The sequence below is a fragment of the Pseudophryne corroboree genome, chromosome 2, assembly GCF_028390025.1.
Source record: "Pseudophryne corroboree isolate aPseCor3 chromosome 2, aPseCor3.hap2, whole genome shotgun sequence".
NCBI lineage: Eukaryota > Metazoa > Chordata > Amphibia > Anura > Myobatrachidae > Pseudophryne > Pseudophryne corroboree.
Genome location: NC_086445.1, coordinates 920,106,927 through 920,124,010, shown reverse-complemented (window position 1 = coordinate 920,124,010; position 17,084 = coordinate 920,106,927). Strand labels below are relative to the sequence as shown.

The following is a 17,084-nucleotide window of genomic DNA, read 5'->3' as shown; positions in this document are numbered from 1 at the left end:
TGGACATATTTCAGTCTCATGGGTGGAACATCAACTGACAAAAATTCACCTTGACACTCTCAGGATGCCACATTTGGTAGCCTTACAGGATTCCTTCCCTTGGACAGACTTCAGTCATTACAGACCAAAATTCGCTCATTTTTAGGTCACTGTCAAGTATCAGTACACTCTTGCATGCAGAGCCTTTGCGCTCTAGTCTCGAACTTCAACATGGTGTTGTATGCTACACCTGTCCTGCAGATGAAGATTCGTACCTGCTAGAACAAGTCCTATCTGCTGCTCAGGTCACAAACTATCACTCTTTTTCGAAGTACAGCACTCCCTCTTGTGACTCTGCCAGTGCCACCTGGCTTAGGGCCACCCCTTTTGGAACCAGTCCTAGGTCCTGCTCCCCACCGATGCAAGCCTTCGGATGAGCAGCGTTGACTAATCACCAGACATTTAAAAGTTGGTAGACTGTTCAAGGGAGCAGGCTACCAATCAATATTCTGATGCACTGAGTGGTGTACAGAGCTCTTTCCTAACTCTGTCACTCCGACATCAATCCGGGTACAGTCCGACGCTACAGCAGCAGCATCTTCCTGCTCAGTCTGCATACTAGGCGTCCAAAATTGGGAGGTGGGCTTTTAAGCCACTGGGTCAGTGGGCCTTACACAACCAGACGCCTTTCAGCCCCTGGAGCTTGCCGGACATCGACATGATGGCGTCTCTGCACAACCACAAGCTGCTGAAGATACTGCTCACTCACAACCACTGCAGGGCACTCACAACCACTGCAGGACAAGTCCCATCCAGACTCCTGCACACCACTGGTCCAGAGCCACTCTGCACTGCAGCACAGCTACAGCCATTTCTCCTGCCATGCTCACCACTGGTCCAGGTCCTGGGTACACTCTGCACCGCAGCACAGCCATTCCTCCTGGCCGCAGCCAGCAGAGCAGATCTCAGTTGAGATCTTTCTTCAAAGCTGCCTCACTTCACTGCCTAGAGCCGTCTCCTACACACTTCACAATGGGAGATGTAGTTTTCTTACATTGTATACACATCATTAACTACAGATGTAGCCACGCTTATCTGCGGGGTGGGTGCCGTAGCTGCTCGCGCGTGTTATAGAAGCGCATGCACACCATTCGCGTGAATAGGGTGGCCCTGTACACTGGCGCGCCTAGCTGCGCCAGTGTACAGGGCCACCCTATTCACGCGAATTGCTTAGCCGCGACAAAAGTGTACGCCTGCAATATAGCCACTCTAGATGAGCGTGGCTACATCTGTATGTGTCTTCCAATTATATTGCATCTGCTGTACAGCATGGCTGATGCAATATATCTGTAGCAGACTTCTTTGGAATATGTGTACACACTAAAAAATGATCGGGATGATGTCCTTGTTCATCTCTACACAATATATGGTCTAGTGTAGGCCTGTCCAACCTGTGGCTCTCCAGCTGTTGTGAAACTACAAGTACCAGCATGCTCTGCCACAGTTTTGCTATTTGAGAATGCTAAACTGTGGCAGGGCATGTTGGGACAGTTGTTCCCCAACAACTGGAGAGCCACAGGTTTGGCCTGGTCTGGTCTAGTGTGTACCCAGCATAAGGGGCAGAAGCACACAACACATTTACAACCTTATTGACATTTACATGATCGAATGAACATTGACAAAATATACCACCCCCTTGTATCCGATGCAAAGAGCACTGCATCTTGTATGTATCACACATTTCTGTGCCAATACATGTTGCTGAAACAGTATTTTCTGTAAGTTACTGGAGGTATAAGTCATTTGAATGGACAAAATGTTAAAACTATTGCGACCATATGTCATTCATTGTAAGAAGCTGTATAGTTTGAATCCCTGGCTGCCTCTTAAATGGAAGATGTATTAAAAAAATAAATGAAAAAATGAAAGTGACCCTTTACAAAATAGCACAGTGGTTACATTATGTTTGGATGAGAAGACTTTGTAGATGTGGAAATTCCAAATATGTTGTAGCATCTGATTTCAGGGAGTAACTTTTAGTACATGGATGACTTATCATCTTAACTACTTTGACTTCATAATGCTTGTTCAGCTTGTTCCCAATCTGTGCCAGTCATTGTTAGAGGTGACCCTGCCAGTTCGAGCAGAGAAAGCTGCAGCCCTTTCTCTTATCAGCATAGCAATGCCAAACAGTTCAGTCTGCCTCTTCCATGTGTTTTTTCTCCTTTATCAACTAGGGGCCACTGGAGTGCAGATACAATGGGATATAGTAGGCAGTAACTGGGAGCTGGCACTTTAAATTTATAGCCATGTGACTTGCTCCTCCCCTACTATGTCCCCCCTTCAAGCCAGTCTTTAATTTGTGCCCAAGGGAGCTGGTCACTCTTGGGACTTCTTCTGAAGATTTTTATTTATTCTTTTCTTTACTCTCACAGACTGGCAGCTCTGCCTCTGCCAGTCTGCACCTTGGGAGCTGCCGGCGGGGTCCTATCGCAGCTGCGTGCGACTTGGGATGGTTCCCCGGCTGAAGGTGACGCTGGCTCTCTGGAGATGGGCGGACACCGCTGCGTGCGGCGCGTGTCGGGGCCACACTCTCAGCAGAATACCGGCAGTGGTAGGTAAGTAAGTAGTGGTTAGAGCTACAAACCAGCACCCCACCACTTCTGCCGCAATTTATTCTAATAACAGGGACATCCAGGTACTGACCTAGTTTCAAGTCCCGCATATCTTCACCTTGCCACATAAAATTTTCTGCTGCGGGCTCCACTGGGCTCCACAAGGAAAGACATAGGGGTGTAGAGTAGGATCTTGATCCGAGGCACCAACAGGCTCAAAACCTTTGACTGTTCCCAGAATGCACAGCGCTGCCTCCTCTATAACCCCGCCTCCCTGCACAGGAGCTCAGTTTTGTAGTTGGTGCCGCAGATAGCAGGCACATTACAGAGGGGCTGCTCTGGGCAGCCCTAAGAAGAGCTTTTTGAGAAGAAAAGTGAAAACTTCAAGGGCTGTAGCAGTGTGTACATGTCTAGTGACATTCACTGCTGAAGCGCCATCTCTCCCCAGCGGCGCTGTACACTCCCGAGCCCTGGTTGCCGGGTAACTACAGCAGGAGGCTCTGGTTTTCTTCTAACGTCAGGCACACACGCCGGGGGCTCTCCGGGATCGCATGGTCGCGCTTCGGGAGGTGGTGAGTGGGTCCCGCTCGCGGGACCCGTACTTTATCGCGATCCGGTGCAGTCAGTGGGAGGCGGGCCGCGTGCGCTGGCGGTGGACACTGTGGAAGTACAGGCGATCCCACTAGATCACCAGGGCATGGGTGCAGGTCAGGTTTTCCCTTAAAATCGTTTTACTAGTAGCCCACAGTACCCGGTGGTTTTGCCAGCAGGGGGATAAGACTTAGACCTGGAGCCCCTCCCCCAGCCCCAGGGCGTTATTTCCAGCAAATGTTCCCGCCCTGGAGCTGCATATCTGTCTCTACTTCACTCCCTGTCAGTGTCTGGGCGCCATTTCTCTCGGCTACACTGTTCCTGGGACTGCTTGGGCAAATCCTCCCTGTGTAAAGCCGCCTGGTTGTCAGCGCTGTGACTTTACATGACACTTAAGTATTCTACATGTCAATTAGACAGTGTTTGTTAAAGTGTGCATTTAGTCAGGGTTCTCTGGTACAAGTACCCTGTGATATACATCCAGTTCTTACTGTGCAGTGTTATATCTATTGACTACATAGCTATATAAGCTGGTCCAGTGCAGTATTATTATTAGTCATAACCTCTGCATTGTATAACTGTGACTGTGTGTGTGCATTAGCTTGCTGAGTTGTTTCCATTTCTTGTCTCACTCAACTTGCTATCCCTATATTCTGTAACCTGAGGGGGCTTGGTGCGTCAGGTTTTATAATTATATAGGATTTTCACAAGATATACTCTTAATACGTATTTTTCTCTGTGATTTTAGTCACCATATCTCTCCTGTATCTCTGCTTGTGCTGACTACACTGCGCAGGGGTTTGGGTAAGAGGTATTGTGCTGCTGCCAATTGTACTGTTACCTGATACTGCAAGTTATATCATGTCTGCTTCTGACGGTAATGGTCCTGGGGCGGAACACACTGCCGGTGTTTCTGACGCAACAGATCACTATGAGGAGACTACAGCAGCTGTGGGCTCTGGTTCTGGGGGCTCCTAGCCCCCCAGTGGGACTGTAGCAATGGGGGTACATAATGACCCACCATGGGTTACTTTCTCCACGCTTCTACATACGCTAGTTACTAAACTAACACCCCCTAAGGGACCTCCTATGCCGGTGCAACCGTATGTGGTCCCCGCAGCTAACCCGCCTTGGGCGGATACTTTATCTGCTCAATTGAAGAAGTTGAACCAGTCCCTTGACTAATAAAAAGTCTGACGCTCGCCTAAGACCAAGGGGTCCTCTAAGCGAGCTCTTATCTCCTCACAATCCACTGCTGTCACTGACACCTCGTCTGATGAAGATGGCGCTTACACTGACCCCACAGATTCTGACACAGATACTGCTGATGGGGAGGGTAGTTCACATGTGGATGTTCCTGATCTTTTGGAGGCTACTAAGTTAATTTTACAGATTACAGATGATCCCGAGCCATCCGACCCTCCTAAGAAACCAGATAGGTTCAAGCGTCACAAGGTGGTTAAACATGTTTTACCTCACTCTGACCACCTAGTGGATATGCGTCAGGAACCCTGGGGAAACCCGGGTAAGAAGTTTGTGCCTCAAAAGAAGATGCTGGCTCGCTATCCCATTGCGCCAGAGCTGTCTAAAAATTGGGAAACGCCTCCTCCAGTGGACTTGCATGTGGCTAGGTTGGTGGTTTCCTCAGCTCTACCTGTCACTACCGTCACGTCTTTGAAAGAGCATACGGATAAACGTGTGGAGGGTTGTCTAAAAGCTATTTACACCCTCACGGGTGCTGCACAAAGGCCCACTATTGCAGCGACATGGGCTGCAGAGGCTATTGAAGCATGGGCCCTAGAGTTAGAAGTTTAAATCTCTTCTGACCATGCTAGACAATGCTTGTCATATATTGTCACAGCTTCTCACTATATCAAAGAGGTGGCTTTTGATGCCGGTATCCTGGCAGCCAAGGCCTCTACTACATCCGTCCTGGCTCGCCGGATATTGTGGCTGAGATCCTGGTCTGTGGATCTGGACTCTAGAAATACCCTGGAGGTACTCCCTTTCAAGGGAGATACTCTGTTTGGGGAGGACTTAAATAAGATAGTGGCTGACTTGGCTACTGCCAAAACTGCCTGTCTGCCAAGTACCGCTCCTTCTGTGTCGAAGGCTAAAGGTACTTCCTTTCGCCCCTTTCGTCCTTCAGGTAAAGCAAAAGGTCAGGCGTACAGCAAGCAGGCCCGCACTTCCAAACCTGGTAAGCCGAAGCCCAAAAGAGCCTGGGCTGCCCGTCAGCCAGCTTCCAAGATCGATAAGACTGACGCATGACGGGGCGGGCCTCCCCCTGGGGGATCACAGGGTGGGGGGCCGGCTTCTAGGGTATACCCAGGAATGGTTGAAGACCACTTTAGATGCCTGGGTGCGGGAAGTCGTCACTCGAGGTTACGCCATAACCTTCAAAAACCGACCCCCTCATCGATTTTGCCGGACAGACGTCCTGTTGGACCAGGCAAAGGCAAACACTCTACATTCGGCGGTACAGTCCCTCCTGGATACAGGAGTCGTAGTACGGGTGCCTCTTGCTCAGAGGGGCTGGGGGTACTATTCTCCGTTGTTTCTGGTCCCGAAACCGAATGGGTCATCCCGTCCCATTCTCAACCTCAAGGCATTGAACAGGTTTGTGAACGTTTCCAAGTTCCATATGGAAACCCTTCGCTCTATAGTTCTGGCCTTGGAACCTGGGGACTACATGGTCTCCCTGGACATACAGGATGCTTACCTGCATATTCCTATAGCAGTGTCACATCAGCAATACCTGAGGTTTGCGATTGGCAACCTCCATTACCAGTTTCGGGCGTTATCTTTTGGTTTAACTACGGCTCCGTGAGTCTTCACCAAAGTCATGGTGGTGATGACGGTGGTACTCCGCCGTCATGGGGTCAGGATACTGCCGTATGTGGACGACTTGTTATAAAATTCCCCAGAAATTCTCCTGCGTCATCTGGATATGACGGTCCGGTTTCTACAAGCCCACGGGTGGCTCATCAACTGGAAGAAATCGTCCCTGCTCAGAGCATGGTGCACCTGGGAGCGCTATTGGACACTCACAACCAGCGGTTGTTCTTGTCTCAGGAGAAAGTCTTGAAGCTTCAGGACAGGATTTGTTGCTTCCTTTCTCGTCCGCAAGTGTCGATACATTCGGCAATGCAGGTGCTGGGCCTCATGGTATCAGCATTCAACATGGTGGAGTATGCTCAATTTCTTTCTCGCCCCCTCCAGAGGCTGATTCTAGCCAAGTGGGATGGCCTGCCTCACCGGATCAGGTCTCACATGAGCTCATGGACTCCGGAGGTCCGTCTGTCGCTGCACTGGTGGCTCCAGGACCAACGATTGTGCAGGGGCCGTCCCTTCTGGATATCCGACTGGGTCCTGTTGACGACAGATGCCAGTCTCGGAGGTTGGGGAGCGGTGCTGGAGCAACACTCCCTTCAGGGTCGGTGGACCAAGGAGGAATCTCTCCTCTCGATCAACATTCTGGAATTGCGGGTGGTCTTCAATGCGTTGAACCTGGCCCAGCATTTAATTCAGAACCGTCCTGTTCAAGTACAGTAGGACAACGCCACCACAGTGGCTTACATAAATCATCAAGGCGGCACTCGAAGCCGTTTGGCAATAAAGGAAGTCTCACGGATTCTACATTGGGCGGAACGCCATCTACCGGCCATATCGGCAATATTCATTCCGGGAGTCCTGAATTGGGAAGCGGACTTTCTCAGTCGTCAAGACGTACATGCCGGCGAGTGGGGCCTCCATACAGAAGTTTCAACTCCTAGTGGAAAAGTGGGGCCTTCCAGACGTAGATCTGATGGCGTCTCGACACAATTACAAGGTTCCGGTCTTCGGAGCAAGGACTAGGGATCCTCAAGCAGCATTCGTGGATGCGCTGGTGGTGCCGTGGAGGTTTCGGCTGCCGTACGTGTTCCCTCCGGTGTCACTCCTGCCCAGGGTAATTTGGAAGTTCAAGCAAGAAAGAGGAATTCTGCTTCTCATAGCTCCAGCGTGGCCCAGACGGTGCTGGTTCTCAGACCTGCAGGGCCTTTCGTCGGAGCGTCCATTTCTACTTACACAACGCCCAGACCTCCTCGTTCATGGCCCCTGTGTCTACCAGGACCTAGCCTGGCTGTCTTTGACGGCGTGGCTCTTGAAGCTTCCGTCTAGAGGGCTAAAGGGTTTTCTGAGGCGGTCATTCAAACTATTTTGCGGGCCCAGAAACCGGCTTCGGCTCGGATTTACTATAGGGTCTGGCATTCTTACTTTGGTGCGCATCGAACGATTATGACGCTTCCAAGTTTAGTATAGCCAAGTTGTTGGCCTTTCTTCAGCAGGGCCTGGATTTAGGCCTGCGTCTGGCCTCCCTCAAGGTTCAAGTATCTGCCTCGTCGGTGTGGTTTCAGAGAAAGATTGCGACCTTACCTGATGTGCATACTTTCACTCAGGGTGTGTTACGTATCCAACCTCCCTATGTCCCGCCTGTGGCTCCTTGGGACTTGTCGGTGGTTTTGGAGGCGTTACAGAGTCTCCGTTTGAACCTCTTGGTTCAGCTGATCTTAAGTGGCTTTCCCTTAAGGTGGTGTTTCTGCTGGCTATTGCTTCAACTAGAAGAGTGTCGGATTTGGGTGCCTTGTCTTGTAGTTCACCATATCTGATATTTCACCGTGACCGGGCGGTTCTTAGGACTCGTCCCGGTTATTTGCCTAAGGTGGTTTCTTCGTTCCACCTTAATCAGGAGATTGTGGTTCTGGCCCTTGTCTCTCCTGATCTGTCTCCCAAAGAGCGGTCTTTGGATGTGGTACGGGCTCTCCGCATCTATGTGAAGAGAACTGCTTCTATTAGGAAATCTGATTCTCTCTTTGTGTTTGGATTTCACAAACGGGGCTGGCCTGCTCACAAGTAAACTTTGGCCAAATGGATTAGAATGGTGATTGCACATGCTTATGTGAGGGCTGGTCTGTCAGCTCCTGCTAACATTACGGCCCATTCTACTGTCTGTAGGACCACCTTGGGCGGGCCGCCGTGGTGCGACCCTTGAACAATTGTGCAAGGCGGCTATGTGGTCCTCAGTGAACTTGTTCATAAGGTTCTATGCCTTCGATACTGCCGCTTCCCAGGATGCTTCCTTTGGACGCCGGGTTCTAGTGCCCGCTACAGTGCATCCCCTCCCATAAGGAACTGCTTTAGGACATCCCCTATGTCTTTCCTTGTGGAGCCCAGTGTACCCCGCAGCAGAAAACGAGTTTTTATGGTAAGAACTTACCTTTGTTAAAACTCTTTCTGCGAGGTACACTGGGCTCCACAAGGCGCCCACCCTGACGCACTTAGCTTCTTTGGGTTGGTATGGCATTAGCCGCTGACACTTCTCCTGTCGTGAGAGTGTGGTGTATGTGGCTACTAACCGTTGTCGTCTCTTTTCCTGCTACTGCATTGGGCTGGTTAACTAAAAACTGAGCTGCTGTGCAGGGAGGCGGGGTTATAGAGGATGCGGCGCTGTGCATTCTGGGAACAGTCAAAGCTTTTGAGCCTGTTGGTGCCTCGGATCAAGATCCTACTCTACACCCCTATGTCTTTCCTTGTGGAGCCCAGTGTACCTCGCAGAAAGAGTTTTAACAAAGGTAAGTTCTTACCATAAAACTAGTTTTTCCCCGGCTTTTCACACAGCCATGGCCGCCATTTTATGCAACCAGCAGGGTTTACAAGAACAGGCATTGCACCAGTTTTACTAATTTAGCAGTACACTACATACAGGGCGGGTACTGTCCTCCTTTTGATTCCTCGATTTCACACTTTTTTTTTATTGTAGTGGGCTAAGATCAGTCTATTGGCAACGCCAGTGGTATTAATACAGTTTGTAATTTGGGGAATGTGTGTGGCATCAGACAGTGAAACGTGCCTGTCACTGCATGTTTATAGTGCAGGGAGTACATAGGGCTACACTTTAACCCCCCTTTTTCTTTTAGTTTAACTAACGCAGTGTGTGTGGGGGTCTGTGTGAAAGATGCTGGTATGTCTGGAAAAGGTTCCAAAGCAGCACAAAAGGTTTTCACATGTCAGAAATGTTCTGCGAGGTTCACTCGGGACACTCTGAGAATTCCCTGTTATGTGAGGATTGTGCGGCGGAGCCATCTACTCGGCCCTCAACGTAGCTGCAGGACGCTCCTGTTTGAACAGCTCAGCTTACGCAGGTAATGTCTCGCTATTAACCAGAGACCCCGTCCGTCATTTCTCCTCCCCAGGTTTCAAAACAGAGGTTGCTAGCCACAATGTTACACGACACTGCTGATGAGAGGCCTCTCTTGGAGGAGGCGATAGAAGTCCAGCATACTGATGACGTCGGTTTTCTGTAGAATCTGAACCAGTGTCTCAGATTATCGAGGAGCTTATTGCAGCAGTTCATCTGGTGCTGCAGGTGAAAGAGTCAGAATTGGACACTTCACGTCCCTCGTGGTTCGGCACTTCAACTTTTCCAGTTTCGGATGAGCTGGATGTGCTCCTGACGGTGACCTGGAAACATCTGGATGCACAATTTCAGGTATCAAACAATTTTTGTCTTCCTATCCCTTCCCCGCAGATAGCGGGAAACGATAGGAGACCCCTCCAATGGTATACCCCTCGGTGTATCATCGGTCCAAGAAGCTGCCAGTTCCTGCTGTAACCTTGCTGACTGAGCCGTCTGCGAGAAATATGCAGCAGTGGGGGCTCTACTTTGCCCGGTGCAGGTAGGTTGTTGGGGAACAGTTGTCCTCAGGGTTACAGGGCGGTTTGCATCAGGATCAACTGATACCTTTGGCAGATAATATTCACGAATCTGCTTTATATCCTTTTAGGGTCTCTAAGGACGTCTGGATCCTCTGAGCCTGAATTTCCGCTTTGGCTATCTTGACCCGAAGAGCTCTCTGGCTGCGACAGTGGCAGGCGGATACGGAATCCTAGGGGGCAGCAGAGGCGTTGCCCTTTTATGGGCATGGTTGGGAAGGATCTTCCTGCCTGGATTTCTCAGGCCACTGGTGGTGAGCCCACTTATCTTTCCACTACTGCTCCAGCTCCACGACGGACCTATACCGGTCCTTCCTTTCTTGCCCCTTCCAGGTTTTGAGGCCATGCCAGGGGCGGGTACCTCAGTCACCCAGAGATCTCGCAGTAAGAGGCCGAGGTTCAACAACCTCCGCCCAGTCTGATGGTAGGTCCTCCACCACACCCACCGCATGACGGGCCTCCCTCCCACCTGGGGGACCCCAGGGTGGGCGCTTGTCTGTGGATTTTCAGGGAGGCCTGGGTATGCTTAGGTTTCTCACCACTTAGGTTACATGCTCGATTTTAGAATGCAACCGTCTCAGTGTTTCTTCAACACGGGTTTGCCGGTTTCCGACGACAAGAGGGTCGTCCAGCAGGTGGAGTTACAGAAGCTTCTATCAGCAAGGGTGCTGATCCCCGTTTCCTCACATCATCTGAAACAGGGCTATTTCTCAGGCCTTTCTTTTCCCGTACTGAAGCCGAACGGCTCGGCCAGGCCTATTTTGAACTTAGGATCTCATTCCGTTTTTGAGGAATCCCTTCAGTCTGTTATTGCCAGTTTGGAGCAAAACGAGTTTCGACGTCCTGAGACATCAAGGAGGCCTGCTTACAGGTTCCCATTTGGCTTCCTCATCAGGCTTTTCTCGATACAGGATGCTCATTTCCACTTTCAGACCCTTCCGTTCGGTCTCTTTCGCTCCCAGAGTGTTCACGAAGGTCCTGGCAGTCAGGATGGCCCTACCTCAACGGCAGGGAGTGACGATTGTCCCCCTAGCTGGACAATCTACTGCTGGAGACCCACTCTGCAGACCTGTTGCTTCAGAATATCTGGATAACCCAGGATCTTTTGATTCGGCACAGGTCTCATTTATGCCCCTCGCAACGTTTCTTTTCTTGGGGATGATTCTCAACACGGTCCGTCTGGATTTTTCCTTCCTCAGGACGAGCTCCTCTCTTCAGACCAGTGCGGTGCTGTGAGAGGTCACAAACAACGTCCTCTGGGCAGTGGAAAATGTTCTTCTTTCCAGGAATGGTCAAGCGGGTATCCGATCTCAGCCGCGAGGTCGGGCACCCGGGTGAGTGGTTTCTCAATCCCCAGTGTTTCGTCAGCTGGTCCGCCGATGGGGGGAGTCCTCAGATCGACCTCAGGGCGTTCTGACTGACTCTTCAACTGCCTCTTTACTGCTCTCGGACGAGAGCCCTGGCGGCAGTAGCCGTGGATGCCCTCACGGCTCCTTGGAACTTCTGTAGTTTATCTTTCCTCCTTTCTTGTTACTACCTCGGTTTCTGCAACGCGTAAAGGGAGAATACGCGCTAGTCCTGGTGACTCCGGATTGGCCGCGCAGGACTTGGAACTCCGCCCTACACCTGTTGTCAGTAGAGGAGCCTTGGCTCCTGCCTCTCTGGGTCGAACTACTTCAACAGGGTCCTTTTCTTTGTACAGCCTTACACAGGCTTCGTTTGACGGCGTGGCTGTTAAGACCTAAGAAGGAAGGAGTTCCCTCATTCGGGGATACCTACTATGGTCTGAGCTCGGAAGTCAGTCACCTCGTCTCACTTTTACCACTTTTGGAGACTTTATGTGGCCTGGTGTGAACAAGAGGTTTCCCCTTCGGTTTTTCTTTAAGCCACCACCTTCGTTTTCTCCAGGTGGTTTTCTCGGCAGAGCTTCGACTAGGTTCACCTGAGGTTCAGGTCTCTGCTCTTTCGGTTTTCTTCCAAAGGAAATTAGCCTTTCTGCCGGAAGTTTGGACTTTCTTGCAGGGAGTTCTCTGAATGCATCCTCCCTTTCGCCCTCTAACGGCACCAGGGGACCTCAAACTGGTTCTCACTTTTTGTCAGTCTCCGTTATTTGAATTTCTGGAGTCAGTGGAGATGAAATATCTGGGCGTTTTTTTTTTGTTTTTTTTTTTCCTCCTGGCTCTGGCCAGTCGGTGTCTGAACTTGGGGTTCTCTCTCTCTCGTGTCTGCCTCCTTCCCTGATATTCCATGAGGTTACGGCTGAGCTTCATGCTCCAATGGCGTTTCTCTCGAAGGTGGTGTCCGCAATTCACATAAATCAGCCACTTGTGGTTCCGGCCCTCTCGGCGGATTCACCGAATTCGAGATCTTTGGATGTGGTCAGGGTGCTTCGACTCTGTGGAGAGGACTTCGGCTATTCGGAAGTCTGATTTCTTATTCTGTACGATGCTCCCGTCCTGGATGGCTGGTTTCAAAGCAGACGGTGGCCCATTGGATACGTCTGACCATCAGACAGGCTTATTTGGCAGTTGCTCGAGAGCCTTCGTCTTCCATTTCGGCGCACTCTACGTGCTCTGTGGGACCTTCGTGGGCGGCCGCCCGCGTGGTTTCTGTGACTACTTTGTTGCGATGCCTCTTGGTCGGGCCATCATATGTTTGTCATGTCTTACAGGTTTTGACACTTTTGCGGCCTCTGTGTCAGATTGGCCGGGCTGTTTTGCAGCGCTCTCCCTCCCATCTTTGGAGCTCTGGGAACTCCCTATTGTATCTGCACTCCAGTGGCCCCTAGTGGATGAAGGAGAAATCGGGATTTTGGTACTTGCCTATAAATCCCTTTCTCAGAGTCCACAGAGGCCACTGGACGCCCACCCTGCGCTGTTTTCCTCCTACTTCACTTATCTGTTTGCAGGTCACTGTGTGACTGCTCGTTTTGTTCATGTTACCCTTTTAATGTTTCCAGGTTTCCTTGGTGTTATCCTGTTTTTAAAGGGTTAAGCTACCTCCTCTACTTTAACGTTGGTCTTTCCCAGCTCTCCTCGGGCACAGTTTTACCTAGACTGGCTTGGAGGGGGGACATAGTAGGGGAGGAGCTAGTAACATGGTTTATAAATTTAAAGTGCCAGCTCCCAGTTACTGCCTACTATATCCCATTGTATCTGCACTCCAGTGGCCCCTGTGGAATCGGAGAAAGGGATTTATTGTTAAGTACCAAAATCCTGATTTCCCCATTATTAATCCTATTGATGAATTATCATAAACGTGGGTAGTTGGCATTATTAATGCTTCACCATTGTATAAAAGAGACAACTTCCATATTTTTATGTGTCTGCAATAAATGTGAGCTAGCTAAATAGGAAACATACACTGTTTAGCAGACCGTTTTGCTTTATTAGTTCTGTTATTCATGGGGCTGAACGTACATTGCAGGTATGATATGGTTTTCTTCAATAGGCTAACCGTCACTGTGGTCTCATTGCATTTACCTTTAAACCCCCACAGCAGTGCATACTCTGCACATTTAGTGTAGCCCTCGGCTACGATTTTTTTTCTGAATCTTTTTTTTAGTGCTTCCAATGGAAGTCCAATATTGGGCTGTCCCCTAGAGCAGACCTACTTAAGTTCACGCTTGTGATACATCTATATTTGGCAGCGCAGTTAATTGCTGTTCTCAGAACTGACACACCACAGAAAATCTAGAATTGCCTTGGTCATGAAGGGGCATGAAGTAGCTAAAACTACATGGATGTGTTCACTTTTGTTTTCCTTCCCTTCCAGATACGTCAGAGCAAGCCAGCCCCCCGACGCCAGAACCATGAGCTGCAGAAGTGCGAAGACATTTTATGCAAACTCATAAAGTACCGCTTCAGCTGGCCATTCAGGTACTACCATCTCCTCCCCCCACCCCCTTTTCTTTTCTTTTTTGGAGAACTTTGTTCTTACTGTTTTTATTTTGAATAATTTCTCTAGCATCCATTAGGGATATTGGGGAGACTTAGTACGATGGAGTGTAGACAGGGGGTCCAAAGGAGCTGGTGCACTTTAAATTTCTTCACTGGGTGTGCTAGCTCCTCCCCTCTGTGCCCTCCCACTGGCAGTTTTAGAAAAAAGTGCCCTCAGGAGAGGACATCTTTTACCTAGAACTGCCTGTGGGAGGGGGGCATAGAGGGGAGGAGCCAGCACACCTAGTGAAGAAATTTAAAGTGCACTGGCTCCTTTGGACCCTGTCTATACCCCATTGTACGAAGTCTCCCCAATATACCTTATGTACTAAGAGAGAAGGATTTACCGGTAGGTAATTAAAACCCTGTTTTATGTATCCTAGGATGAGGAAACTGGTAGTCAGCATTTTGCCCCTCATCAATCCAAATACTATCGATAATTGGATCTCCACTGTTTTATTTGGCTCCTAGAAGTATAGTGCCAGGGTTTCATTCAGTACACTGCCATTGGGTATTTAGACATCTCTGGTACAGTATGTCTAGTCTCCCACACAGGGAGGAATTCATTTATCCACAGTGAATTGCGATAGTCATGTTTTTAGTGCGCAAAAATGTTTACAGGGGTAATTGAATTATCCCCAATAGGATGAAAGAGGGAATGGGATTTTTGTATTTCCCTTTGAGTTAAGTGTGAGGCCACGTGATGCTCTTCATTTTGCTCTGTATTTTTCTCCTGTTCTTTTTAGAGTATAATTGTTCACCTTGTCCCATACTCCTGGTACTTGAACTTCTGCGCTATGGAGAGGAGGGGCTAGTGCATTTGGAGGCTTATCTGAAAGTGCCCATGCTCCTACACATTACCCTACCCCTAAAATGTACAATGCCTTCCATTGGCCTATGGGAAAAGGGTATAACGGTAGCACAAAACCCCCATTTCGCTAAATTGTGTGCAGTCTGACCATTGACATGGACATTTGCTTCTGAATGAGTTTGTCCGGCACCAAAAAATCTGAACGTGAAAAAATTTAATTTGTAAGCCAGTTCTCTCTAGGTCTGCATTATGCCTATCTAGAAGATGTAATCACATTAAATCTTGTTTTTAACCATGTGGAACTTAATAGACAGACATACATACATACATACATACATACATACATACATACATACATACATACATACATACATACATACAATTCATTCAATTTCACTAGGTTATCTATAAGGTCCCTCGTGAGGATTGTTTCATCTAACATGTATGCAGAGGTTATATGTATGTCATGTTTATCCCACTGTCCGTCACCAGATGTTGTGTTCAATGACTGAATAGTTTTAATTGTGCCACTCAGGGAGCCAGTGAACACAGAGGACGATGAGAGCTATCTGAAAGTAGTGACCACCCCTATGGACTTCCAGACCATGCAGAGCAAGTGCTCATGTGGCAACTATCAGACGGTGCAAGAATTCCTCAATGACCTGAAACTGGTATTTGGAAATGCTGAGCAGTACTATGAACCAGGAGCCCAGCAAATTTCCTGCTTAGAGAAAACGGAGCAGTGTGTTAGAGACCTCCTCAGCAAACACCTTCCCGGACACACTTACCAGAGGAAGCACCGTAAGCACCAGGCCCTGGAGCAGTCACCAGATAACCACGGCCCTGGGCGTAAACGGAAGAAATAAGTGTATGAATGTAAAGGGAGTTGGGTGGAAGTAAAGGGTTTGAGAGAGGTAGATTGGAGGCTGTGGGGACTGAACTGGAAGTTTGCCCCAATTTTAGAGACCAAACATGTTTTGTTGAGATGATATCATGTCTGGGAGGCTCAGTAAAGATTTGGCGGTGTGGTTTTGTTTTCCCCCTTAAACCCCCCCCCCCCCCCCCCCCTTGGATGTGTGCTGCAGTCAAGTGAAGCTCAATCACCTAGTAGTGTTGAAGAGAATCTGTCTTCTTGCTCAAATCCGGTGTCTCCTAACAATGTTTGTGTCCTAAGTCACATAGGTCTTGGGTAGAGCTGCCACATACCTTTATATATATATATATTGCTGGTGTGAAAGCTGTGCACACTTCTATCGAAGGCACTTATTGGTGTGTCCAGCCAGAGAACGACATGAAGTAATTTTAGTAGCGTTGGGTTCTGTAAATCATTGATCTTAAACAGCTACATCACTGGCAGAGTTTATAATTGTCACTCGGCAGCAGGATACCGCATTGTATTTGTGTTGACTTTATAAAGGGTCGTCTGAGCTCTCCCCACACCTTCTGTATTTAGAGATTATATGCCAACTGCTCCTTGTAAATGTTCCCTAGATACACACAGATAGGAGTATCTGAAGCTGGATAAAACCCTAAAAAGAAACTCACCAGCACCCCAACTTTGCCTGCCTCCCTCTATTTAAAACGCTACCAGCACGGACTGATAGATTGGAAGAGTACCTTGTGGTCCCCTTCCTCTTGGAAGGATTCTTTTTTTTTTTTTTTTAAATCTTCCTTTCTGCCGACACAGGTATCTGACGGTCAAACCGAAAAGTCAATAATTTTTTTTGTGCATTTTTTTTTTTTTTTTTTTTTGTACTGACTTTTCCCTTTTCTAGGTATTCAATGTTTGCTTGTGATCTTGTATAAAGGGAGACTTTGTCTGGGTTTGGCACATGTACAGTACAGTTTATATGAAAACAAGTGTTTGCCTTTATTAATATTAAAACAGAAGGAACCACATACACCTGTTGTCTGTCTGATTTCTCATTTTTCCCCATTGTAGTTTTTGCTTATTCATGGATACACGCTAGTATTTTTTTACAATTTTTTTTTTAAATACTGTCCTCTATTCCATTGGTTCACTTCAGTGTGAATACACTTCATAACTTTTGAAGAGTTTCTTTGGTAGAAATCCAAAATATAGGTCTTACTATAGTTTAGGACTAACTGTCCCGAATGCCTTGGGGTATGTTTAATATGGTCATGACTTGCCTTTCCAGCTGTCCTCAAGCAGTTAATTTTCTCCAGTAATCGGGAAGGCACCACAACATAAGACATTTAAGGTGTTGTTTTCTCTAGTATCCATAAGGGATATTGGGGGAAACTAGTACGATGGGGTATAGACGGGGTCCAAAGGAGCCAGTGCACTTTAAAAAAAATTAACTGGGTGTGCTGGCTCCTCCCCTCTATGCCCCCTCCCACAGGCAGTTTAGAAAAATGTGCCCTCAGGAGAGGATG

The 17,084-nt window shown here is 48.6% G+C and overlaps 1 protein-coding gene across 1 annotated transcript in view; it reads left to right on the top strand.

The window, feature by feature from the left end:
- The window catches only part of BAZ1B (bromodomain adjacent to zinc finger domain 1B), a 303,893-nt gene extending 287,305 nt beyond the window's left edge, over nucleotides 1-16,588 (top strand). Inside the window, exons 18-19 of the mRNA XM_063956151.1 lie at nucleotides 13,713-13,816; nucleotides 15,223-16,588. Of these exons, the coding sequence (XP_063812221.1) occupies nucleotides 13,713-13,816; nucleotides 15,223-15,553 (435 nt within the window). The 3' untranslated portion in view covers nucleotides 15,554-16,588. The remainder of the gene's footprint in view (nucleotides 1-13,712; nucleotides 13,817-15,222) is intronic.
- Nucleotides 16,589-17,084: the final 496 nt, after the last annotated feature.